The sequence below is a fragment of the Equus przewalskii genome, chromosome 1 (assembly GCF_037783145.1).
Source record: "Equus przewalskii isolate Varuska chromosome 1, EquPr2, whole genome shotgun sequence".
In the NCBI taxonomy this organism is placed as follows: domain Eukaryota; kingdom Metazoa; phylum Chordata; class Mammalia; order Perissodactyla; family Equidae; genus Equus; species Equus przewalskii.
The window spans coordinates 183,586,521-183,614,017 of NC_091831.1; the positions used below are offsets into that span (position 1 = coordinate 183,586,521).

At 39.9% G+C, this 27,497-nt stretch overlaps 1 protein-coding gene and 1 long non-coding RNA gene across 3 annotated transcripts in view; one reads left to right on the top strand and one right to left on the bottom strand.

Moving 5' to 3' along the window:
* The first annotated feature begins 219 nt into the window (after positions 1 to 219).
* On the top strand, positions 220 to 8,500 carry LOC139078195 (uncharacterized). 2 transcript variants are annotated; one of them, XR_011531040.1, is made up of 3 exons: positions 220 to 734; positions 1,374 to 1,454; positions 8,369 to 8,500. It is a non-coding gene; the product is annotated as an uncharacterized lncRNA (long non-coding RNA). The 2 variants fall into 2 exon arrangements; XR_011531041.1 differs by lacking the exon at positions 8,369 to 8,500 and adding an exon at positions 1,579 to 1,715.
* Positions 8,501 to 13,013: 4,513 nt separating this feature from the next.
* The window catches only part of MAP4K5 (mitogen-activated protein kinase kinase kinase kinase 5), a 104,116-nt gene continuing 89,632 nt past the window's right edge, over positions 13,014 to 27,497 (bottom strand). The window contains exons 27-31 of the mRNA XM_070588811.1: positions 24,980 to 25,048; positions 22,486 to 22,578; positions 19,419 to 19,489; positions 16,648 to 16,703; positions 13,014 to 14,627 (exon numbers count right to left, since the gene is read on the bottom strand). Coding sequence (XP_070444912.1) covers positions 14,540 to 14,627; positions 16,648 to 16,703; positions 19,419 to 19,489; positions 22,486 to 22,578; positions 24,980 to 25,048 — 377 coding nt within the window. The 3' untranslated portion in view covers positions 13,014 to 14,539. The remainder of the gene's footprint in view (positions 14,628 to 16,647; positions 16,704 to 19,418; positions 19,490 to 22,485; positions 22,579 to 24,979; positions 25,049 to 27,497) is intronic.

The following is a 27,497-nucleotide window of genomic DNA, read 5'->3' on the forward strand; positions in this document are numbered from 1 at the left end:
TGAGCACAGTGGGGAGGTTAAAGGACCTGGGGAAATCGTGAAATGAGGGCATTTGCCACTGGGCAGACTCCCGCAACTTTATCATTCATCCCATTCCGTCTGCCCAGCACTGAGGCCGGTGTTTGCCCTGAGAGCAATACCTGAGGAGAGAAGTGAACATTCTCTCTGTGAAACAGGGACCAATCCAGTGCCAAGCAGCATGGCCCTGAGTGTAAATCTGGATAGGGCCTAGGAAGGAGCTGGAGCTGGGAGGAGCGGGATTGGTGCCCCTTGAAAATACAGTAGCACATAGATGGCGTCCAGGGGTGGGCCAGAGGTGACCTGTGAACCTCCCAGAAATTGTTTGCAAATGGCAACCACTCATGTGTTTTCTGTCTCTGTAGTTTTGCCTTTTCCAGAATGTCATATAGGTGGAATTATACATTATGTGGCCTTTTGAGGCTAAGCTTCTTTCACTTAACGTAATGCATTTGAGATTCATCTGCGTTGTTGGCATTTATCAGTAGTTCATTCCTTTTTATTACTGAGTAATATTCCACTGTATGAATAAACCATAGTTTGTTCATTCATTCCCAGTTGAAGAACATTTGAGTTGTTTCTGGTTTTGCTGATTATAAACCAAGCCACTGTAAACATGCATGCATGGTCTTTCTGGTGAACATATGTTTTCATCTCTCTTAGGAAAGTAATACTTACAGGGATACTGCTGGGTCGTATGGCCAGGACGTGTTATTGTAAGTAACTGCCAATATATTCTCCAATGTTTACCATTTTACATTCCTACCAGCAATGTTCCAGTTACTCTGCACCTTTTCCAGCACTTTGCATTCAGTTCTTTTGATTTTAGCCATTTTGATAGATGGATAATTGCCTCTTGTGGTTATATTTTTTTTATTTTTATTTTTTCTTAAAGATTGGCCCTGAGCTAACGTCTACTGCCAGTCTTCTTTTTTTTTTTCTTTTTCTTCTCCTCCCCAAAGCCCCCTGGTACATAGCTGTATATTCTAGTTGTAGATCCTTCTAGTTCTGCTATGTGGGACGCCGCCTCAGCCTGGCCTGACAAGCAGCCTAGGTCTGATGCGCCCAGGACTGGAACCAGCAAAACCCTGGGCCGCCCAAGTGGAGCACATGGACTTAACCATTCGGCCATGGGCGGGCCCTCTTGTGGTTTTAATTTGCATTTCCCAGATGACTAATGTTGAACAGTTTTTCATATGCTCATTTGCCACCCGGATGTTTTCTCACTTATAAGATCTAGATGGTTTTTGTAAATTCCTTGGGGTTTTCTATGTACACAATCATGCCATCTGCAAACAGGGACAGTTTTAGTTCTTCCTAACTAGTGTGTCTTTGTGCTTTTTCTCATACTGCAGTGTGCTATCAGACAGGAGTGGTGAGAGCAGACGTCTTTATCACTGGTCTGAGAAAGGAAGCATTCGGGCTTGCACCACTAGGTAGGACGCTGGCTAGATCGCTGTAGATGCTGTGGTGGGCAGCCTCTAGGACGGTCCTTACGATCCCTGCCTCCTGGGATTCACGCCCTTAAGTGTAGACTTGACCTAGTGACTTGTTTCTAAGGAACAACATGGCAAAAGTAATGGAATATCGCTGCTGATATCATGTTACAAAGAGACTGTGATTACCACCTTGGGTCCTCTCTTGTACTCGCTTGCTCACTTCCTCTGAGGGAATCCAGATGCCATGTTGTGAGCCGCCCTATGGCGAGGACTGAGGAGGCCAACAGCCAAGAAGAACTTGGGCACTCAGTCCCATATTCTGTAAGGAGCTGAATCCTGCCAACAACCATGTAGTGAGCTTGGAAGTAGATCTCTCCACATCGCCCCCACTCCAGTGAGCCTTCAAATGAGGCTGTAGCCCCAACTGTCAACACAAGTTCAATCTTGTGAGAGACTTGATTCAGACGCACCTAGCTAAGTCATGCTTGGATTCCCAACCTCCAGAAACTGTGGGATAATAAATATTTGATGTTTGTGTTTTGGCGTTACTTGTTATGCAGCAATAGAACTAACACAGAAGCCCTTCATTAGACTGAGAAAGTTCTCTTTAATTCCAACTGCTGAGAGGTGTTTTTTAAAAATAATGAATGGATGTTGAATTTTGTCAAGTGCTTTTCTCTATCTATTGAGATTATCTTAGATTTTTCTTATTTAGTCTGTTGGTCTAGTGAATTACATAGATTGATTTGAAAATGATGAACCAACCTTGCATTCCTGGGCTAAAACCAACTTGGTTATGATGTTCTATCATTTTGACACATTACTGGAGTTGATTAGTAATATTTTATTGAGGATTTTTACATTAATGTTTCTGAGAGATATTGATCTATAATTTTCTTGTAATGTCTTGGTCTAGTTTTGGTATCAGGGTAATGCTGATCTCATGAAATGAGTTAAGAAGTGTTTCCTTCTCTTCTATTTTCTGGAGAAGTTTACATTAAATTGGTATTATCTGTTCCTTAAATGTTTGGTAGAATTTGCCAGTAAAGCCACCTGAGCTTGGAGTTTTCGTTGTTCCACTGTTTTTAATTAAAAATTCTATTTCTTTAGTAAAATACAGGACTATTAGAATATCTATTTCTTCTTAAGTGAGCTTTGGGAGTTTGTGTCTTCCAAGGAATTTGTCTATTTCACCTACATATTTAAGTTTATGGGCATAAAGTTTTTTATATATAATATTACCTTATGACCCTTTTAATGTCTATAGAGTACATGGTGGTGTTCCTTATGTCATTCTTGATTGTTCGTAGTTTAAGTTTTTTTTCCTTCTTTTTCCTTATCAGTTTGACTAAGGCTTACAAGTTTTATTGGTTTTTTTTAAAAGAAACAGCTTTGATTTAATTGATTTCCTCTGTAGTTTTTCTGTTTTTCAATTTCATTGATTTCACCCCTTTATTGTTTTCTTCCTTCTGCTTGCTTTACTTTTAGCTGTTTTTCTAGTTTTTCAAGATGGAAGCTTAGACCATTAATTTTAGATCTTTCTTCTTTTCTAATATAAGCCTTTAATACCATAAATTTTCCTCTAAACACCACTTTAAATGCATACCAGAAATCTTAGTATGTTGTATTTTCATTGCCATTCAACTCAAAATATTTTCTAATTTCCCTTGTGACTTCCAATTTGAGCCATGGGTTATTTTGAAGTGTGTTGTTTAATTTCCAACTGTTTGGGGATTTTCCAGATATCTTTCTGTTCTCGATTTCTAGTTTAATTCCATTGTGTTCAGAGAAATCCTTTTGTATGATTTAAATTCTTTCAAATGTTTTGAGATTTGTTTTATGGCTCAGAACATGGTGTATGTTGGTGCATGTTTCTTTTCGAAAATTCAAAAAATTTATTTTTAAATGAGGTGGGGAAGTCAACGTGAATTTCTCCAGAGCTACCTTGTCTGGAGTTCATACCAGGCTAAAGTGAGTCTGGAAAATTAACTTTATGGACTCCGCGAGGTTCAGTACCCAGGGAGGCTGGCACAGGGCCAGGCGCAGTGGTGCTTGGAGTAGGGACGAGCGCACAGTTGTGCACGACTAAGGGGCAGTGACCCAGAAAGCCAGCGTGACTTGCAGCTGCATTAGTTGTTTTGTTTGGAGGAAGCTGGAGCAAAATATTTGAGAAGAACTTTGAAGGGGAGGCAAAAACCTGATGCCACCGTTTAGCACCAAACAGAGAAGATGCTGTGGCCTCTGTCCTGTCAAATCACAGGCAGTCCTTTCAGTGGCAGGACTGCAATTGCTTTTGATATCAAAGAATTGTAACTTCTGGAAAGTATAGTTTTTGGGAAGCTGAGGCATGGTCTGATCCATGGACTTTTCTTCTCAAGCCAGTGCAAAGAGCAGTGAAACAGCATGAGGATTCTCCATGTGTGGCAATCTTTTCTTTTCAGCTCTGCATAATTAGAATGCTTCAGTGTCCTTGGATAACACAAGCAGTCCCGTGGGACGTTAATCATTGAAGGCAGCAATAAACACTCAGTAGAGTAACACGTGGTAGGAAAAAGAGCCTGGATTTGGAGCCGAAGACAGGGTTTCTACCTTCTGACTGGTGTTTGATCTCGTGTGAGATAATTACTATTGCCTAAACAACAATGGCTGTGTACCTAGTGCCTACTTCGTCGCGGGCATCATGCTGAGAACATTTTATACACAAGCCTCACAACAACCCTAGGAGATGGGCACCACTCCTCTCCTGCAGTTTCAGCTGAGGACAGTGTGTTTTAGACTGGGTCGGTCACTTGTCTGGGGACATGAAGCTCGGGAGCTGTGAGGCGGGGAGTGGGGCGTGGGCAGGCAGACTCTAGGACCTTTGCTCCTGACTGTTTCGCTCATACTCCCTAACGCACAGGGTGGTTGTCAGGATTTCTGAGTTGACCCGAAGCACTTATAACACACAATGTAGCTCCCTCCTTTGTTCACGCTGCAATGAGCCTTGTCATTATGCGTCCTTCCCACAGTAGCTCAGCAACTTCTGTGTGAGCAAACTCCCCCCAGGGTGGGCAGAATACTAATACCTCATCCAGTGCTGAGCCCAGGGGCAAGGCTTCAGGGTCCCCCCTGCCGCTCCCCAATTATATTGTTATTCTGTCTCATGTGAATTTAATTCATAGTCTGGCCAGAAGGACCTAGAGTGGGTAGAGGAAATGTCTTCCTCCCCTACAGAGGAAAATATGGGGTCATTGTTCCTTATCCTTAAGAAAGAAAGAAATACCTACCTATTATGTAGTAAAAGAAGCTTTATTAATGGATGCACAGGGTTGTGGGATCCTGAAGAAGACTTTGGAACTGGGCTTTACGGAATTTCAGTGGTATCCACTGCGGGTTTTCAGGATACATAAAGTGAGAAATAATTTTACACTGGAAAGCTGGATACAGTCGGTGCTTTAACAGAGAATTTATGTGTCAAGTGGCTGGGCGCTCTGGCAGGTGCTCAGTGACCAATACACATCACTGGATTCTCTGTCTTCTCACCATCGCGAGATAATCACAGTGAAGAAACTAATCCAGGAAGATTTAGATTTGAGAAACATTACCAGGATGAAGTCATATACCCCAAATTAAATGTGGTATTTAGAGCGTGCTAAATCTTACACTTACCAAAATCACTGAGGAAAGAACTTGTGGTTGAAGATCATAATGATTTAATGAACTAGTTCACTCACATGTGGTGAGTGGTTGTTTTTTAAGCTTCACCAAGTGGTGGTTTATAACTATACACGACATCTGTTGCTTTTTCCAGCCCAGCATCCGTTTCTCCTTGTTAAAAGCCCAACACCCATTCCTTCTGCTTTGGGTTTCTGTCTCAGTGGGACCATCACTCCAGGTACCTCACCCTCCGTGGCCAAGGGCTAACCAAGCCTAGGCCACGTGGATCCTCTTCCCCAGGAACCTGAGTCTTGCATGACAGTGCAGTGCAGAAGGCTTTTGGAGTGTTTTCCTCCTAGGGCTCAAAGAGACTGTCTGCTGGCTCCTTCCTGTTCCTAGGTCTTCTCCAAGCCCAGTTCTTTAGCTTTTTCTTTAATCCATGACAATCAAAGAGCCATCAAAGAACCCTGATACAGGAGCTTAACTGCCAATAATGTTTATTTCAGATACATTTTCTCTGCCTGGAATGCCCTTTACTCCTATCTTTACATTTCCAAATACTTTGTATGTTTCCTTTAGAGACGTGGACTGGTTTAATGGTTTTCTTAGATGTTTGCGCTACATTTGATAGGTTTTGATTTAAGCAGTCATAAAAGGACCGTCTGAATTCAGACAGACAGATGGACGCGGGATCCATCCCAGCTTTCCAACTAAACGTGTGTGGGGCAGTTGTAGACATCAGATCTCCCTTTGGGAGGGACCTGCTGTGGGAAATGCATTAGCCTTCAGCATTTGCCTCCACCCTGGCCAGGCTCTCCCCAGGCTGCTCCCAGCTGATGACCAACTGAGTTCTGGATGGTTTGAGAGCGGAGTCATTGCTTATCAATGTGGGACTCCTCCAGTGGGCAGTCTCTGCTCTGGGGCTCCCCATTTACCTGCCAAGATGTTCTCAGAGCTGCAGTGTGAGGCTCGACCAAGTCCCATCCCTCCCCTTCTCGTTTCACAGGTGTCACATCTGTGCTGTCTCCCTGCTCACTCCTGCTCACTTCCTCTTCTTCTTCACACAGCTGTTTCCCCAAATGGATCTCCTGCACTTCACTTCCATCTGATGTTTGCTTCTAGAGAACCCAGTCCGTGACAATGACTGACCACTGGTCTTCTCATTTATAAAATAGGAACCCCACTGCCTACATCATAGGGTCAATGTCTCCCCAGTGTGGGTCTTGGCACAGAATCTAATGAGGGTCTTTTATTGACGTATAAGTACACAGAAAAAATGCATCAGTCACGAGTGTACAGCTTGCCCAGAAGTGAAAGATGGAATGTTCCCAGCCCCTTAAAAGCTCCCCCTCATGCCCCATCCCAATCATTATTCCCTCACTCCTCCTCAGAGGTCACTACCATCCTGATTTCTAATCCTAAAGATTAGTGTGCTTGCTTTCAAACTTCTTTTAAGTGAAATCATACAGTATACTTTTAATGTGTGGATTCTTATACAAAACCTTATATTTGGAGGGACTGAAATCCATGTTGTCAGTAGAAGTTCATTCTTTTTGATCGCTCTGCTGTTCTTTTTGATTGTTGATTTTGAGTTGTGAATATACCACGACTTATTGATCCCTTCTACTGTAGATGGACATTTGGGTTGTTTCCAGTTTCTGGCAAGAATGAACAATGCTGCTATGAACAGTCTTGTGTGTGTCTTTCAGTGAACATGTCTTTTAGGTGTAGACCTATGATGGGAAATGCTGGGTTACAAGGTGTGTGTTCAGCTTTAGTTTCTCAAAGTGACTGTATCAATTTACATTCCTGCCAACAGTGTGTAAGAGTTCCAGTTGCTCCATATCCTCATCAGGACTTCACGCTGTCTCCTCTTTCATTTCAGTCATTCTGGCAGATGTGTAATCGCATTGTACTGTGGTTTCACTTTGTAGTGGCTTTATTGCCTAACTTGTATTTCCCTGGTAACTGATGAAGTTGAATATCTTAAGTGTTTATTGACTCCTTGGATGTTCTCTCTCTGTTTAGCTTTATTGAGGTATATTTTACATACCATAAAATGCAGTCATTTAAATTTTGCAAATAAACGATTTTTAGTAAGTTTACAGAGTTGTGCAACTATCATCATGATCTAATTTTAGAACATTTCCATCATCTCAAAAAGAAACCTCATGCCCATTTACAGTCACTCAATTCTCAAGCGTTGCCCCTTGTGATCACTTGTGTACTTTTTGTCTCTACAGATTTACCTTTTCCGGACATTTCATATAAACAGAATCACTGCAATATGTGATCTCTTGTGATTGGTTTCTTTCATTAACATGTTTTTGATTTTCATCCACATGGCAGCATGTACCAGTACTGTACTTTGTTCTTTTCATTGCTGAATAGTATTCCACTGCATGGATATGACACATCTTAATTATCTGCTTACCGGTTGGTGGATATTTGGGTTGCTTCCACTTTTTGGCTATTGTGAATAATGCTGCAATGGACATTTGCGTACAAGTCTTTGTGTGGACATAGTTCCTCTAGGGCACATACCTAGGAGTAGAATTGCTGGGTCATATGGTAAATCCATGTTTAACATTTTTAAGAAAGTGCCAAACTGTTTTCCAAAGTGTTGTACTATTTTACATTCCCACCAGCAATGTGTAAGTGCCTCAGTTTCTCCACAATCTCACCTATTTGTTTTTATCTTGTCTTTTTCATTTTAGCCATTTTGGTGGGGCTGTGAAACTACTGCATTGTTTTTTTTTAAATATGCATTTCTCTGATAACCAAGGAAGTTGAATATATTTCCACATATTTATTGACTACTTGGATGTTACCTTTTTGTGGAATGCCTGTTCAAAATCTTTTGACCATTTTTCTGTTGGGTTGTCTGTCTTTTTGTTATTGATTTGTGGAAGTTCTTTATATCTTCTGGGTAGGTCTTTTGTGGATATATGTAATGCAAGCCTCTTTTCCATTTTGTTGCTTGCCTCTTCATTCTTTTAAAGATGCCCTTAGATGAACAGAGTATCTTTAAGTCCATTTTATCAACTTTTTCTTGTAAGTCAAAGTCTTAATGTATTATTTAGGAAATCTTTGCTTATTCTGAGTTCATGAAGATATTATGTTTTATTTTAAAAGCATTATAGTTTTATATATTTTATAATCTATTTAGTATTTTTGTTTATTGTGTGAAGTTGCTGTCAAGATTAATTTGCTTTTCCATTATTGTTTTCCATATAATTTATTGAGAAGCCATCCTTTCCTTCACTCCACTGCAGTGCACCTGTCTTACACAAGGTAACCAAGTGGGGGTCTGTTCCTGGACTCGACTGTATTTCATCGTCTATCTTTGTGCCAATGTCACACTATCTTACCTGCTAGAGAAGCCTTATCCTAACTCTAGGAATGTGGCAGCCTAAGACTCACAGGTTTGTTTTTCTTCTTCAAGATTTCCTTGAGTATTCCCGGCCCTTTGCATTTTATATAATTGTAGAATCAACTTGTCAATTTCCATAAAATACCTGCTGTAGTCACACAGAATCTTTAAATCAGCTGACATGTTTGCAATATCAAACCTAACTCATTAACAGGACTTCTTTAACTTCTCTCATTAATGTTTTGTAGTTTTATACAGAGATCTTGCATGTCATTTTATTTCTCCCTAGATATTTGATGGTTTTCTATATTACAAATGGTATCCTTTTAAAATTTCATTTTGTGTATTGCAAGTTTATGTATATGTAACTTTTTTATGTTGACAGTGCATCCAGCTGCTTTTCCAAATTCACTTATGATTTCTAACGTTTATTTGCAAACCATAGCATTTTTATTCCTTTCTAAATCTTTTAATCCTTTACTTTAATTTTATTTCTTTTTCTTAGTTTTCTTGGTTTATTGAACTGATTAGGACCTCCAAGACAATGAACGAGTGGTGAGAGTGAGAATATTGGACTTATTCCTGATGTCAATGCAGTAGGTTTTTTTTTTTTTGCTGGGAAAGATTTGCCCTGAGTTAACATCTGTTGCCAATCTTCCTCTCTCTCTCTTTTTTTTACCTCCCCAAAGCCCCAATACATAGTTGTATATTCCAGTTGGAGGTCCTACTAGTTCTTCTATGTGAGCCGCCACCACAGCATGGCTACTGACAAGCGAGTGGTGTGGTTCTGAGCCTGGGGACTGAACCTGGGCTGCTGAAGCGGAGCATGCTGAACTTTAACCACTGGGCCATTAGGGCTGGCTCTCAATGTAGCAGATTTTTAACAAATGTTTCCTGCTTTTTTCCTAAGAAAGACGAATTAAGAACAGTCTGAAATTCTCATTAAAACCTAAAATGATCCCTTTTGCTAGGGTTGGTATGGGAGAGTTTCTTGGACCATTGGTACAAGATATTGGTTATTTCTCTAATGAAAAAGCTTATAAGAAACTTGAAAAAAGCAGAATTAAAAAAGTTCCCTGGGGCTGGCCTGGTGGTGCAGTGGTTAAGTTCACACGTTCCGCTTCTCAGTGGCCCGGGGTCACTAGTTCGGATGCCGGGTTTGGACATGGCACCATTTGGCAAAAGCCATGCTGTGGTAGGTGTCCCACGTATAAAGTAGAGGAAGATGGGCATGGATGTTAGCTCAGGGCCAGTCTTCCTCAGCAAAAAGAGGAGGATTGGCAGCAGTTAGCTCAGGGCTAATCTTCCTCAAAAAAGAAACAAAAATCCCCCTGACAAGTCTACCAACGTGTGACACACAATGACAGGAACAACTAAAGAATGAAAATGTGCTCCTTATGCCCTCAATTAACTTCCTGGTGAAAATAAACTTCAGTGCACATGACCTCACTTAATGCTCCTAAGAGCCACATGAAGTGGCCATTATTTCCTATCAACAGATAAGGAGACGGAGGTCCAGATGGGTCAGTAAGTTGTCTGAGCTAAGGGCTAAGTGCTGTGTGGTTCGAAAGTGACAACTGAGTGTTAACATTGAGACGTACAATCTATACGTGCGGTAGAAATTCTGAAACACAGACAGGGGTCTGGCTGAAGCAGTCACAGCTGTCAGGTAAAAGTTTAGCTTCACCTGAGTGCCTTGAGTGAAGTAAAGGATTTATATTTTTGGTGAAAAATCAGAATTTCGGGGTGGGGAAGCCGTTGTGAGTCTAGCAGTGAGGCTGGAATGATCATGTGCCGGTGTTCCATGGGGCTGGGAGGGGGGCAGGAGGGAAGGCTGGACAGGAGGCTTAGCCAAGAAGAGTTTGATGAAAATGCTTTCTCTCACAAGACCTTCTAATTTACTCAACCCAGTTTTCTTCCCCTGATTACGACACCTCCTTCCACATCATGCATATGTCAGCTCTACCACTTACCAGATGCCTACTCTGCGTGAGGCAGGTGGAAGGAGCTGGACTTGCTCTGTGTGTTTGCTCACTGGCTATCATGGAGCACTGGTTCAAGATTTTACTTTTAAGTTTTCTTTTCTTTCTTTTTTTTTTTTTGAGGAAGATTAGCTCTGAGCTAACTGCTGCCAATCCTCCTTTTTGCTGAGGAAGGCTGGCCCTGAGCTAACAACCGTGCCCATCTTCCTCTACCTTATATGTCCACCACAGCATGGCTTGCCAAGCGGCGCCATGTCTGCACCTGGGATCCAACCCAGCGAACGCAGGGCCGCCAAAGCAGAACATACGCAGTTAACTGCTGTGCCACCAGGCCAGCCCCTTAAAGTTTTCTTTGACATTAAAAAAAAAATCAAATGTAGGCACACACATAAATAACCAAATAGTCCTATAAAGTTTGTCACCAAAAAAGCAGGCTCCTCTCTCACCTCAAAAACAACTTTTCCTTCTTTTAGCAGATTATTTTATTTCCATGTCACTAAATAAGCTGTTTCTTGATTTTAAAATTTTAGGTATTATCCATTGGTTTCCCACTGTGAAAGATGAGGATTGAGGTGACTTTTCTACCTCACCTCCACAGCACCAAGTCCTGTCCCCATATAATCATGTTTCGATTTTGATTTTAATATTTACTGTTACCAAGGTTATGCCATTCAACCACTGGTCATACTTTTTCTTTTTTATACAAATTTTGCCTTCCTGGAGTTAATAACTGTCAGTTTTTTGTCTGATTTCAATTTTAGGTAAGTTTTTGCTTAGAAAAAATATCATCACTGATTGAACGCTGGGGCCCTGAGAAACAAGCCCTGCACACACTTCTGATTTCAGCCTCAGGCCTTCTCTGACACTTAAGGAGTCTACCTGGGCCCAGTGCAAGGCGCAGCTTGCTCCTTCAGGAGATGATGCCCCTGGCAGCAACTCAACCAGGAGGAGTGAGAGCCGTGGATAAATGCTCCAGCCACTTGTCTTTCAGGAGACAATTGTGGGAGCTATCACATAGCTTCTTACAAGAACTGGTGGAACTGAGCTGCCGTTGTATACACAGCAAAGGCCTCAAAGATGCACCCTTTACTGACCTTATATTGACCTTTCTGCCTCATCCATCTCAGTCTCACAAGTCCCTCCATCCTATTTTCTGGGGTCTTTAAAGTAAATGATCTCCTGTGTTCATGTCTTAGCCTGGTTTAGGGGGAACCTCTCATTCTTCGCTAGTTGTCTAACTCTTAAGATACTGAGATGCATCAGGTATTTTATTAGTTCAGTCTTTCTGAAAAAGTCTCTCTAGGAGCTTCTAATATCCTTCAACATGTCCTCTGTGCCTGGTGGGGTATCATCCCTGGGGATCCCATCACCATCATCTGGGGATTTCCTTCATCTCTCTTCTTTGCTGAATCCCATTTTCTGCATCCTGTCTTCATTTTGCTTGGTTTATGCCCTTATTTTTAGGATGCACATCTTCTAGCTTCCTGAGAAAGGCTATATGGAAGGCAGAGTTTTTGAGACTTTGTACCACTAAAACTGTTTTCATTTTACCCTTAGGTTTGATTAACAGTTTATTTGGAGCCAGAACTTTAGGTTGGAAATTTCTTTCAGAATTTTGAAGGCAGTAACTGCTTCTGTCGAAATTCGAAGCCATTCTGATTCTTATTCCTTGGTATTTGACCGGCCGTTTCTCTTTGGAAACAGATCTCCTCTTTGACCCTGAACTTTCATCGTGTGCTTTGGATGGGCTTTTTCATCCACTGTGTTCTTTCAATCTAAAACCTGAACGTCTCCAGACTGGAGAAATTTCTTGCAATCCTCTACTGATTTCTCTTTTTTCTTTTTGGAACTCTGGGAAATTGGATACTGGGCCTCCTGGGCTGTTAATTTTCTTAACGTTTTTCCTCCAATATTTCCGTTTCTTTTTATTTTCTGAGAAATGTCTTCATCTTTATATTCTAAACCCTCTACTGAATTATTCAGCTATCATATTATTTTCCAAGAGCTCTTGTTGTTTGACAGCTTCTTTTTTCAGTATCCTACTCAATCACAGTTCAACATCTTTCCGAAGCTATTTTTCTTTTGACCTTTTCTTCATCCTGCACAGCCTGTCTGCCCTAAGTGCTCCCTCCCAGCTGTTTTCTCTTTCATGGTAGAGGCTCTCCTCATATGTTTGATAACGCTTGGGTGTTTAGTCATTTTTAATAGCAGAGGACTAGAACACCAACCGTGCTCTGGATGCGTGGGGTGGTGGGCAGGCCAACTACGGTTTTCACTGTGCAGTTATCTAGCTGGGCAGTTTAGCTGGGACGGCTCTGATGTCAGGCTCTCTTTAGGTCTTTCCACTTGTACTGGCCGGATGGCACAGAGATGACTCTTCCGATACTGCTGGGAGGGGAAGATCTGGCTGCCGGGATTCAGTGAGAGGAGGATATTGGTCTTTGTATCCAGTACGTAAGCATCTCCTGTTTTGAGTATGGTTCCTGTCATCTATGGTATCCAGTGTCCTCAGTCCAGAGGCATGATTTAATAGACCCAAAATAAACAGCCACGCACTTACTGAAATCATATCATACGTGCATTTTTAAAAGACAAAACTTTATATTTCATTTGCATAACATTTTATTGTTTGTATATTGCATAGTGAAAAGAACAGAGTCACAAGACTCATGGTCTGGCTCAACCCCTAACTTGCTGTGTGAATTGGGTAAGTCTCTTAAATTTGCTAAATCCTTATTTCCTTGTCTGAAAAATGGAGATGATAATACCTATTGTACAGAACTGCTAAAGACTGAATGAGATAGTTATACGTTTTCCTCTCGAGTAACTGCTCAGAATAAATCCGTAGTCTGCTCCTGCTGATCCTGGCTTGTCATCTCAATGCTAATTGTTCTCAGCAAAGGCATTAAGACAACAGGTACCGGGGGACATTCTAATTTGAAAACTAACAACAGCAAAAGAGAAGCAAACTCAAGAAAGGCCCTATCCTCTCTTATTTTTGGAATACTGGTTTTTATAATACTTATTTAAACTATCATATCAGGAATTCAATTTCATTTAAAGATTTTTTTTTTTCTTAAACATACTCAGAATGAATACCTACATATGTGAAAAACTCAAGACGACACACAGTTCCCTCTGGTAGAGGATAAGTGAGATACATATCACAGGCAGTTAAACACTTTTCCCTACATTAGGGATGATAATATATATAAAGATTAAGTTCTTATGCATTATCCCCAATGTAAAACAAAATCACAGGTATACTATACTGCTTGTCAAGAATACATACACATGGTGGCCACATCTAGACACAGACACTCCTTCTAACTATATTTCAATATTTCAATATCTTCTGTATGACCCCATACAACTATCTGTAGTTGAAAACACAAAACTCCCTTTTAAGGCAATTCTGGATGATATTGTAGTACAAAATACTTGCGTTAAGCACAACTGCATGTATGCATTGAACCTCACAAGTACTACTCTTAAAAGGTAAACACAATTTTTATACATTATAAAAAAATTTAAGCTGCTCTGTAACCCTCCTTTACTAAAAGTTAGATACATTACACCACTCCAGCAAGAGATTAATAAATAAGGATTAAATATTCTATTTTACAAAAACATACAGAATGGCCAATGTAAAAGTGAAAGGCTTACTTGATAATTTCTTTATCAAATTATGTTCATTAAGAAGTAATAAAACATGGTAAAAAAAATGAAAAAAACTATCACTAACTCTATCTGTCTGAAGATAATCACATGAGTTATCTAAAAATATCATGGCACCCTTGTTACAAACATTATTTTTTAAAAAGACTGTGTTTCCTGGAACTAGAGAACTATTTGTCTGGTAGCTTTTATTAAGCAAACTTGATATAACCACCACACAGTGGCAAGAGATAGAAGAGCTGTTTCCAGCTACAGAAAATATTGAATTCTACCTTAAAGTACAGATCATCTGAGATATAACCCATAACAGTTAAAGAAAATTATAAAGTAGTTTGTACTGAATTTCCTTAAGATATTTTTGCCTTCAATGGAATATGTTCGTTTTCCTGTCATCTGAGATCAGTTTCTGTTGCTTAGTAACTATTTTCATGTCCAGCCAAGATGTAAAGGTTGCTGTGTGCAGTAGGATTTTCTGTTGGCCTACTTTCCAAAACGACAACCCTGCAATTAAACCAAAACAAAAGTCTTGTTTAAGAATAAAGACAGAGGCTGCATACGCTTTAGACACTGACATCTCACCAGGAAAGAACATCATCGTCCACGTTCTCCTAAGAGTACATAAAGATCTCAGAAGTACAAATTCAGCTTTAGGCTTTATAGTTTAAAAAACAAACTGAATAAATTGATGAATTTATGAATATAAAATACTGAAAACATTTCAGGATAGTCTCATTATCTTATTCCAACTAAAAACAAATTTGCTTCCTCATTTAAGCCAACAACAAAAGGAATAATAAAGCTTTAGGATATACAGTAAAGGAAGTAGGTGGAAGAGAGACACCATCCAAACTGTTCTTCAAGGTATTTGAAAATAAATAGTTAAAAAAATCATGAAACGGGGCCTGTTTCTCTTGTCTTGGGAACAAGAGCAGAGAAGGAGTTCAATCAAAGGACCAATAAGAAGAAAAATCAATGAAGTGCCATATCATAGGATTTACACTGTGGGGAAGATGGATTTAAAACAAAATAAAAAATAATATACCTATGCAGAGAAAAAAGTGTAGAAGAGGAAATTGCATAAATACTTTATGTTTTTCTAGTGTATGAAGTTTATACAACTAGCATATTACTTTTATAATGAAACCAATAAAAAAGTAATATATACTTTATATTATGCATTACAGGGAAAATAAAATTACCTATAATCCAACTGTCCAGAGTTAACCATTATTAATATTTTGACACACTTAGGTTTTTTTTCCTAGACACAAATATCTATCTTTAAACAACAATACAATTTTTTAAACCACCTTAAAAGTTAAGACAAAACAAAAACTTTGCTTAAGATATGGATCTTAAAATCAAGGAGATGCCCAAGTAAGAAGATAACCAGAATAAGGCAAAGATCTAAGAAAGCAGTTTTTTAGGACAAATAGTGACAGAGAATGGAGAAACAATACAGACAAAGAAGGGAATAGTTGCAGGAGGACATTCCGGGGGGAGGGGTGGAAGGAGAGAAGTGAGGAGAAGCGGCTTCGGTGCCCCTCTGTTCAGCAGAATTCTCCCACACCAGGTCTCCTTCAGGCACTCTTCGTGCCAGCATCATCAGGTGATCCACAATTCTTTTGCCAGCCCTTCCTGTGGAAGCAAAGAGCCTCCCAATCTGGACTCACCTAGCAGGTGGTCCTCAAACCTTTCTCTCTCTCTGTCTTACAGGACTAATTGCTAAGTTGCATGCTCTGTGGGTTTACCTTCTACTCATTAAGGTAGTTGCCATTAAAAAAAATCCTTTTTCTCCCTACCAGAGTCTCTCTAACATTTTTATGGAGTCATAACTCCATTTCCTCCCATTTCCTTAAGTCTAATATTTAAGCAATGCTCCTGTGACTAGAGCTTCTCAATCCTTGCCCAGGACGAATGCATACTACTATACCAATTCTGCTGCAGTAACAACTTTTGGCAGGAAAATAGGAAGGAATGGGTATTTTATTAGTTGTAGAGGGAGACTTTATAGACTTTGGAGAACAAAAGCTACTAAATGTTTTTCACAAGATGGTGCAGTTTTGGAACTTGTCTTCCATTTTAACCAGAGACCACATAATTCCTTCTAATTTAGACTGACCTCAGACACTGAGTGGAATATCTTCGGATACAAAAGCAAATGTCAGGAGGTGCATATTCTGTTGGATTCATATAGTAATGGTTAACAGAGGGTAACGTGCAAGGAGGAAATGATGAAAACAAAGGAGCACGGAGTATGTTACGGGCCCAGGGACATCAGCATGTGTTAACACCTTTGTCTTGGCTGATGTAACATCTCTAGAATCACGATCCTCACTGACAAAAGATTGCTTCATCGACTAATTAAAATATCATTCCTTCAATAAAGATATGGGGAAATTTCTCTCTGTTGCTGAGCCCTCTGGGTTTTGTGTGAAACACAGCCACAGGCTGACAGTATAATTAAGAACACAACCACTGAACTCCTTTGGTAATTAAAGTAAAACCACCAAACTATTACCTGTCTGATCCTAGTAAGCGGAAAACTCTTGTTTCATCTGAAATCTCCTGGGTAACCTACGAAAGAAAATACCTATCAGTTAATATCTTAGTCCTCATATTATTTAAATAATTTAAAAATCATTTAGGTGAGAAATTATTAAACAGAATAATTTTTGATAGACTTAATTCCTCAAGTGAAATTTCAGTAAGTTCTTTTGACTACCTATTAGCTGAAATAAACCAACATTTATGGAGCATCTGGTATGGGCCAGGCACTTCCCTTAGAACTCTGCGATATTATTATAATTCCCATATTATTGAAGAAAAACTAAGGCTCAGAGGTTAAGTAACTTGCTGAACGTCATACAACTGATAGACCCATGATTTGAATTCAGCTTTGCTGGACTGCAGGGCCCCTGCTCCTTCCTTTATGTCCGGGTGCAGGTGCTCAAGGTGGTGCCCCAAGGCCCACCCAGTGTTGGCTGAGCCGTGGTGGACTTCCTCACGCCAGTGTCTTACATTAGTGTATCTGTGGTGCTCCTCTGCTGTTTTCTCCAAAGCTGTAGAAGAAGGTACTCAGCCATGCGCAGGTACTATTTCAAAGTGTGGGGAGTGTACACACTGGGGCAACCCTTACCCAACAGCAGTTGATGTATAAACACACCAGCCTCCCCACCTTCAAAGGAGTCAATTCTGAGGTGTGTTCTACACCATTCCTCAGTGGTCCCTATGGGATTAAGTCTTGGTTGCCCATAGTGGGAAGCAGTTTATTAATATGATCTTTATTGGCTTTTTGCCTCTTCCCATCTTATATTCCTCACTCCATCACCTGTCTTCTGGGATCTACTCCAAAATAAACTACCGGCACCTGAGTCCTTGTCTTAAAGGTCAGCTTTTGGAGGAACCCAAACTATGACAGCGTGGATATAAAATAAGTATAAAAATAGTCTGCCATCAATAAATTTGCAGCCTAGCTGGGAAGAGAGAATTAATAAACTTGAATCAGAAAATAAATTAGGTGCTGTATTAGGTGGAGCTAATTTTCAGAGTATTAAGTTCAGAAATGTTCCAATCATTGTGGACTGGAGTGGCTGAATATTACTTTATGATATTAGAGCTGGACCCAAATTGAAGGATAAGAACATAAGCAGAGGGCCAGCCGGGTGGTGCAGCGGTTAAGTGCACACGTTCCACTTCGGTGGCCCGGGGTTCGCCCGTCGCATCCTGGGTGCGGACATGGCACTGCTTGGCAAGCCATGCTGTGGTAGGCGTCCCACGTATAAAGCAGAGGAAGATGGGCACAGATGTTAGCTCAGGGCCAGTCTTCCTTAGCAAAAAGAGGAGGATTGGCAGCAGATGTTAGCTCAGGGCTAATCTTCCTCAAAAAAAACCACATAAGCAGAAAGAAAGAGGTAAGCAAGATGAGTTAAAAATAGGAAACAGAATCTGTACTTGAGACAGTGAACAACAGGTATCCTCTATAGCTTTCTAACCACAGGAGTGACACAATGAATACAGCATCTAAGGACAATTAATCTTAAGGCATTAAGTAGGACTGTAGGCTTCACTAAATGCAGAGACCTGGTGTCATTTGGTGACACGTGTCGGTAAGTAGATAAACTGAGATATTCAAAGACGGCTGATTTATGTCATTTCCTCTTGGAAGCATTCTAATTCTGCATTCAGATAAGAGGTGGAAACACTCAATTACATATAAATAAGAGCGTGGATAAAACAAGAGGCAATTCAAATAGAAGATTTTAAGCTTTTAAAATAAATCCACAAATTTGTGAGGCCCTGCTGTACAATAATTACTCAGGTACTCACACAAATGGGAAATGGCTGTTAGTATGGTCCTTATAGCCACGTGTGTGTAGTGATGTTTGGATCAATGAGGGACAGCATATACAATGACAGTCCCTTAAGATTAGCACCATAGAGCCTTGCAGTGTGGTAGGCTGCACCATCTAGGTTTGTGGAAGTCACTCTATGACCTTGACAAAACAACAAAATCACCTAATGACGCATTTCTCAGAACGTATCCCCGGCGTTAAGCGACACCTGACTGTATTAGGACTCATCTCTCAAGCAGGAGTCCAAGTCCATCTCTTGTGTGAAACGCATCCATTATCTCAGTTGGAAGAGATTTTTGGAGACCCTTCGAATCCAGCCTCTGCCACATAACTAGCTACTAGTTACTTAACCACTCTGAGCCTGTTACAGTGGGAATATGAATAGTCCCTAACCCCACAGGATTATTAGCCTTAGATAAACTCATGTTTGTGAAGTGTCGGGACATAGATGCTACACGGTAGACGTTATTTATAATTGTACTTCCCTGTGTCCTACAGTGCTGTAATAATAGCATCTTGTATGTAGTTGGTACTCAATTAATATTTACTAAATGAGTAGATTTTCGTAGATTTTTCCCTAGTCCTGTAATCCAGTACATATTAATTCAGAACATTAAATATAATACTAAAAAAGAAGCTACACATTTATAGATTATGGAAAAGTCTTATTGAGTTTAGTAAGCTTAGCAACCACATTTACAAATTACAGATTAGAGGACTGCAACTGTATAAACTCATGTTTGACAATTCCTTGTGGCCACTGAGAGTTAAACAATAAATACAAAACTGAACATTATTTGGAGGGAAAATAGCCATTTTGCTCTACCAGCTCATGGCATTATAGGAATGCGGTTTCAGAGAGAAAATGCACAAAATGAACGTTTCAACATTTGCGATCTTTAGTGGAAATCACTGCAGGTAATCTGAGAAACCTTACCTCATCTGATTTGAAGCTTTTACCCTGCATTCCGTGTTTCCAGAAAGCCAGCACGCTGTCTTGAAGGCACACTGAAAAAGATGAGAGACGACCGAGGCTCAGATGGAGCAGGGTACCTCATCATACGTTTTCCTCAACTGTTGTCAATAAGTGCAAATGTAAGGCCATTCAAGTGCCTGTGCAAAATCCTCCTGTGCAGACCACCAGTTCCCACCATTTCCGTCGCTGAGGCAGCCTGAGCTCACATCATTTACGGAGGCAGAGGTGTGAGCTTTTCAAAGACATATGTGACAGACGTTCATTCAAACATTGGCTAACTGCTGATGAGCTGGAGATCAGCACAATTTGTCTTTCATGTACGTAGATGAATAAAATAATAAAAACATGTATAACTGGTTTTTTGGATAAAAATGGTCATTTAAATATTGTCATATATTTAGAAGTAGCTATTAAGGAAGCATCTTTTATGTTCACGTTTTCCCTGTTACAAAATTAATTTTTAAAAATAAACCTGTCTCACAATCCAACCTTTAACCCCGCACCGAACATTTATGATGTGCGAGCCAGTGCCTATTGGGAGGGACTGTCAGTTATAGCACGCACTGCTGCGGCCCCAGCCCAGCCTCCTCAGGCCACTGGAGCCCCCTGGACCTTTGCCCTGGCTTCACAGGCCTCGCTGCCCATATGAGAAGTCACGGATTTGAGCCAAGCTTGCCGCCTTCTCCAAGGGTTTGGATTCAGGAGTGACCATGACCCCAAAGTGTGGTCACCACATAGTATGGCATAGCCCTCCTGCCTGCCACTCATCTCCCATGCTCCCAGGGTGGCCTGAAGGTCCTGGCGGGATACCTGTTCTCGCTGTGCCTTGTCCATCCCTGTGTCCTGCGTGGTGCCAAGCACAGGCCTGGGCCCTCTGAGGCACCCATATGAGGCCACTTAGCAGGCCAGAAACAGAGTGGGCAAATCCCCCAGACAGGGAAGAGTGGGGCCTCTGGGCCCTTCTTGGCAGGGGGCTGGGGTCATTAAAGCACAGTGGGGGTGGAAAAAGAACGAGGGAGAGAACCATGTGATTGTTGGAGAGTAGCCAAATGTCCTACACCAGTAAAGATGATGGGAGAAACTTATTACATTTCTTATTAGAATACTGACTCTGTAAAAAGTTAATGTAAGAATATTCTGGGGGCTGGCCTGGTGGCGTAGTGGTTAAACTTGTGTGCTCTGCTTCAGAGGCTCGGGATTTGCAGGTTCGGATCCCGGGTACGGACCTATGCATTGCTCATCAAGCCATGCTGTGGCAACGTCCCACATTCGAAATAGAGGAAGACTGCCACAGATTTAGCTCAGGAACAATCTTCCTTGAGCAAAAAGAGGAGGATTGGCAACAGATGTTAGCTCAGGGCCAATTTTCCTCACCAAAACAAGAAAGGGGAAAAAAAAGAATGTTCTGGAAACATAATTTAGCTCAATAAAAATACAAGTACTTTACAATAACAAATCACACAAGTTTCACTAACTGTGACAAATAAAAAACCCAGTTATTGCTTTTATTTTTAAAAGGTGATTTAAATGGGTTCTTTTTACCCAAGAGGATCTTGTAATTATTCTAAGGTTCACTGGCAAGGAGAGATGGTAGCCTAGGAGGAACAAACTTTTGTGTAACAATTATAATTCCCTAAAAAATTTGGGACGTGAAAAAGTTGAGGTACCAGTGTGTGTCAATTAAAATGAAAGAGGAACTAAAGATCTATATGTCAGAATCTCTACTGAAAATATTAAATCTTAGAAACTGGCATATAACATCCAGCACATAAAGGAGTAAAAGAAGAAACCAGTTCCCAAACTCCTCTTGTCCTGGCATGTACAGAAAGTTCAGGTGTCTGCTTCAATAAATTAAATTTTCCAATCATAAGCAAATTATTTTTATGTAAAATGTTTACACAGAGGGATGAACATACTTTGCAACAGGGCATAACTTCAATTGAGAAACCATTCAAATATTAAAAAATAAACTTTCTAAATAATAAGAAACATGTTTTTAAAAGTATAAACATTTAACTATAAAATATACATAATTTTTATGTCCCCAAATAAAAAACTGCCAACTTGTTCTAACTATTTTTGACTTATGGAAGAATCATATCTTAAATTGTTCAAAATGTTTCCAGCCGTGGTATTTCGTGTGTGTGTGTGTGAAGAAGACTGTCGCTGAGCTAACATCCATGCCAGTCTTTCTCTATTTTGTACATGGGACACCCCCACAGCATGGCTTGATGAGTGGTGCGCAGGTCCATGCCCAGGATCTGAAACTGCAAACCCCAGGCAGCCACCAAAGTGGAGTGCACAAACTTAACCACTATGCCACCGGGCTGGCCTCGAGTCACAGTATTTTTTCCGTAGGTCCTATCACTCTTGGGGAAAATACTTACTGACATATAATCAATGAGGATGCAAACAATAATAAAATATAATTTTTATCATAAAACCAATGAGTATAACAGAGTAAAACATTCATTGACAAGGAAGCAAATTAAAATGGCATATTAGTTTCCAAGTCCATTGGGAAACTAGTTATTTATGTATAAATAAACGTAAAAGCAATAACCATCAACACACACCAACCAGACTCTTACACAACAAAGAATTATAGCATATTGAACACCACTGATCACATCACACAAATATACCTTCATGATTTGGAAAGAATTGGGAGAAGTATAATTCACAGCAAAGGGAACAATGAATAGAAACTTAAAAAATGATTTCAAGTTTCAAACATTCAGGAAATGAGAATAAAAAATTTCTTATGGTCTAGACCTACACTGTCCAATATGATAACAACTAGCCACAGATGGCTATTTACATTAATTAAAATTTAAAAAATTAAAATGTAGTACTAGCCATGTTTCAAGTACTTAACAGGTGTGGTTAATGACCACTGTATTTAAGAACACGGGGAACATTCTATATCACAGAAACTTCTATGAGACAGTGCTGGTCTTGACAAACAAGTACATAATGAACAAAAAACCAAGTATTCTAAACGTATTATTAAAAAAAAGAGACTTACCTACAGATTCAATGCGAAAATCAAAACTTAGTTCAGAGGCCAGTTTCTTACTTGATTTTAGTTTTCCTTGTAGATTTACAATTTTTACAAATTCTTAAAAAAAGAAAAAACAAGTCAAGACTGGAAAATGCAAATCTGCTAAAATAAACATAATGATATGTGAATTTTACTTTACACAAATATAGAATAATATTCTTAATAAAGTTCAACTATTTATCTTGATTCAAGCATGCCCAGTGAGAAACAAGCATTAACGTGTTTTACAAGATATACCATAAGAGTGCCTCCTTCATTAAATGGCAATTCCACTGCTCTTTTTTATTTGGTGAGGAAGATTGGCCCTCAGCTAACATCTGCTGCCAATCTTCCTCTTTTTGCTGAGGAAGACTGGCCCTGAGCTAACACCTGTGCCCATCTTCCTCTATTTTGTATGTGGGACACCCACCACAGCATGGCTTGATGAGTGGAGTAGGTCTGTGCCTGGGATCTGAACCTGTGAACCCTGGGCTGCTGAAGTGGAGCACGTGAATTTAACTACTATGTCACTGGGCTGGCCCCTGCACTGCTATTTTTTTCCTTTTTATATAGTATATATTGAATGCTTACATTTCCATATTTTAAGAAGTACAGTCTTTCTTTAAAAGTGGTGGCCCTGGTGCCCAAATATCGAGCAATAAGAGCTGATTTTTCCCTTCCCGATTACACAGCACATGGTCAGTAATATATGCGGTCCCCCATGGCCTCAGTATATGAATAGTCTTCTACAGATGTAGGTACACGGGGCAGCACAGTGCTCTCAAGAGTCACAACTTCTTTATAAGTAAACTCTGGGGTGGGGAGTGTATATAAGTAATTCTGTTTCCCTTCCACGGATTTGTTTTTTCATTTGCTTTTCTTCGCTCTGGCCTGAAGACTCCTTCTCGCTGCCCTGCTTTCTTACCTGTCTACCTGATTTCTGATTACAGCCTATCTCCGTTGCTGCTTACTAAAACCGATTTACACTGTATAGCTGACAACTCATTTTGAAGTACTACACTGCTCCCTCAAAAAAGAAAACCCACAAGACAGTCAACTTTCCATTTACCTTGAATAATTGGGAAATGGAGGGTCTGGTTGATCAAAGGTTTTAAAGTTTTTTTGATAAAATATATAAATTAAAATGAAAACTAAGCGCAATTTATTTTCCTTGGACGACTCAGAAGGTATTTAGGGATTTAACGTTAAAGGTTCAACATTATTAAAACTAAATTCTGATTATCTGATTATTTGGTTAATCAGTACAGAACTTTGTTCTTGCTTGGGTAAAAAAGAATTGATTCAATTCACTTAAGGGTAACCAAATAACACTTCAATCTTGTCAGTATTCAAAGAATCAAAAGTCCCTCAAGAAGGGGTGATGGGCAAATAAAACACTGGGTTTTGGTTTACTTATCTATAGTATTAGATGATCTTTAAGATCCTATAAGGTAAATCCACCAGGGAACCCTTCAGAGAATAGAAATTAGGACAGAAATAAGGCAAATTCAGTACTAGAACAATTTTTAAAATAACCCTGAACACCGATGGCAGGTCTAGTAATTTAAAAAATATTGGAATGGATGAAACATAGCAAATATTGCCAAGTTTCAAGTATAACTCCAAGTCTAGGTGAATTTCACCTTGCAAGATTCATTGCATAAAAATGAGGTGGGTTTTAAGAACCAAAGTACTTCGGGGCTGGCCCCGTGGCCGAGTGGTTGAGTTCGCGTGCTCTGCTGCAGGCGGCCCAGTGTTTCGTTGGTTCAAATCCTGGGCGCGGACATGGCACGGCTCATCAAGCCACGCTGAGGCAGCATCCCACATACAACAACTAGAAGGACCCACAATGAAGAATATACAACTATGTACTGGGGGGCTTTGGGGAGAAAAAAGGAAAAAAAATAAAATCTTTAAAAAAAATAAAAAAGAACCAAAGTACTTCGTTTGCAAAACTGAAATAAGACCTGTGGTTAAAGTTTCTTCTGCCTCTCTACTGCTTACAGTGCAACAGACTCCTATCAATAGCATCTCTCTCTGCCCCAAAAGAGCCACCACTTGCAGGTCAAAGTGTCAAATCTGTCTGTGTGTTAGAATCTCACTCTGACATGATTCCAAAGCTTATGTTACATGACTGTAAGTGACCATCTCACTATAACCTTGTTTTATCATTAATTATAATGAGGTATGAAAAAAACTCTCAGAATAGTTTTATAGAGAATTTTACCCCAAGGTTATGGTGAACTATTCTGACATAACATTTCCAAGTAGGCCAAAGAAAATACAGCAAAAAGTCACAGAGGATAGTATTGACAAACAGATCACTATATCTCTAGCCAACTGAGGTTTCATCAATAAAATAAGGCCACTTAAGGTGGAAATATGGAAATCTTGAATTATAGTTTAATAGAATCAATTCCATGCAAAGATCTGTTCTATCAAGTAGTATGCTCAGAATAAACTTTATAATAGTACTTACTATCTAAACACACTAGAACGGTATCTCTCTCCAGCTGTGTTACATGAATGGAATCTAACTGCTGGCTGCCTTAGGGGGAAAAAAAACAAGGTTACAGTTACACAACATGCTTTAAAAATTAGAGCTTAGGAAAGAAACACAAATTCTGACTTTTTCTGTGATTTAAAACTAGTCTTTGAAATTTAACACAAATTATATTTTGTAATGATATTTTATCTTTTCAAAATGCATGTAGGTCAATTTAGGAGAACAACATTAAGTCCTAAGTATGGCTAACTGAGCTGAGAAAAGTTAACATTACATTTAATTAATACCACCGCTAGTTCTGGAAAGGTGAATTACAAAAATACAATGAAGAAAGGGTGAATATGGAGACGGAAGTAAGATGCGTACTGCACAGAAACTAGATTCTGCTCTGCATTTCTCAGGAGCCAATGGGAAGGTTGGTTAGGTGGTCACCATCCTTGTAACTCAGCAAAGGCAAAAGGATTCATGACTGTGATCAGAGAGAAATTTCCTGGTGTAGGGTGGGGTGTGTGTCTAGGACACCGAGTAACATAATGGACAATATTGTCAACATCATCTTTGCAGGAAGCAACTTTCACTCCTTTGCTGATATTCAGAGGGCTGCTTCTTTTAACATCTGCTAATAGATGTGATGACATCTTCGAAAACATTTTTGGTAAAACAATTCATTTTAGACACTCGTTTAATTGAGTGGTATAGCTGGATCTAAGAAAAGAGTTTAGATTATTTAGAGCCGTCATTCTTAACCTCGTCTCTCTGGGAAGCCTACGGATGCTCTCCCTCAAGAACTGCACATGTGAACATTAACAAAAAATTTTATATATTATTTTGAGGTGTTTGTGGACCTTTCAAAGCCCATACATAGTGAAGAATCCAGACTTAGAAAATTGATAAACTGTTGGTCCCTCAGGCAACACTCCAAAAAGTAGTTTTTCTCAGTAAATCTATGTTCATGCATTTATTCAATAAAAATTTATGGGGTGCTGAGGACATGCTAAGCAACATCCTTGGAGATAAGGATACCGTGGTAAGAAATGAGACTAAGACTGAAAGAATGTTGGACTAGGAGTTCATTTTAACTGTTACAACTGCTGCCAATCAGGCCTGGCCTCAACAGTGAACACAGCCGGGAGGCAGATTAACCAGCACTGTGAGTATGCAGAACCCTAGTGGGATACCTCTGCCTGAGGGCTATCCGAACGATTACCCTCAGGCGGTGTCCCAGCTCTCCCCAGGCCGTCACTTTGGGTCTACCTTAATTTTGGCCTAGAAAATGTTAAAAGTAGGTAGAAGAGTATGCCTCAGGCATTAAAAACCAAACCAAACAACAAAAAAAGCCTCACTGCCCTGCTGCCCCCCAGCCCACCAATTCACAAGACAACCCCTTGAGCGCTATGACGTCCTAATATGATGCAGAAGAAAGTGGCTGCAAACACACTTTAGATAAGGGTATGAAATGACTCGCTCTATACTATTATTATATATCAACCAGTAAAAAATGTTGGGGTGTCTGACAAAAAAGATATTGGTTTTAAACAAATTGATCTATAACCCTTCTTTTTAGCAGTAACTACTAACAGGAACAGGTTTCTGTTTGGGCTACTTAGATTTCATGACAGTTAAACAATGTGATCTGCACCTTTCTCTTAGCTGTACCAGGAGGGTATGCACCTGACTCAACAAACAGTATTAAACAATAAATTAAAAAGAAAGGTGGGGTGCAGGTGGAGGGGGAGGGCACAGAGTACATTCCTATTTGATTCCACTGGAGGTTATGACTCGGTCCATAAAAAGAGTGGTCACAGTCCAGTGCATGCTGGACAGGGTTGTACTGGCTTCTTTAATTTTCAGGAATTTTGTGGGCTGTATGACATCACGTTGCTAGTTTGAAACTGGCCATGCTGGGAGTATTCAGACCACAGAAATAGGCAACTGCTGCAAACCAGGCTTCTCTGCACCCCAAGAGCCTGTTGTTACACATTTCCCAGGACACCACTAGTTCATACCAATTCTTATTCTGAAGGTGACACTAGTGTTGTTCTATGTGAACCTCAACAGCTGGGTTGTCTAGAGTTCTCTAATTTAGCCTATACAGGACCAAAGCCAAAGACACTTAATAAGCATCAAACTTAGGATATTTGTAACAGACAAGGTGATAAAGAATATAATAGTGTCAGTAATGAAATCGCTATAACTATAACTTGCTTGATTCATATGTAAAAATGGCTTGATAAACCTGGGGTTAGAAATGATCAAACAATACACTAGCACACAAACAGTAAACTGGCAAAATGAAGACTCCCATCATTTTCTTTATTATGTAGATTTAAAAAATGAATCCTTGATTGATTTGTTCCATTTTAAAGTTCAAGAATAACCTTCCTAGCCTTTTCAGAGCTTTCACTGAGACATGTCTGATAAAATCCTAGGCTGGGGAACCATTCTCAGAAAGTGCACAAGAGATTTCCCTGTATCTTTAAATGGTAAAGCC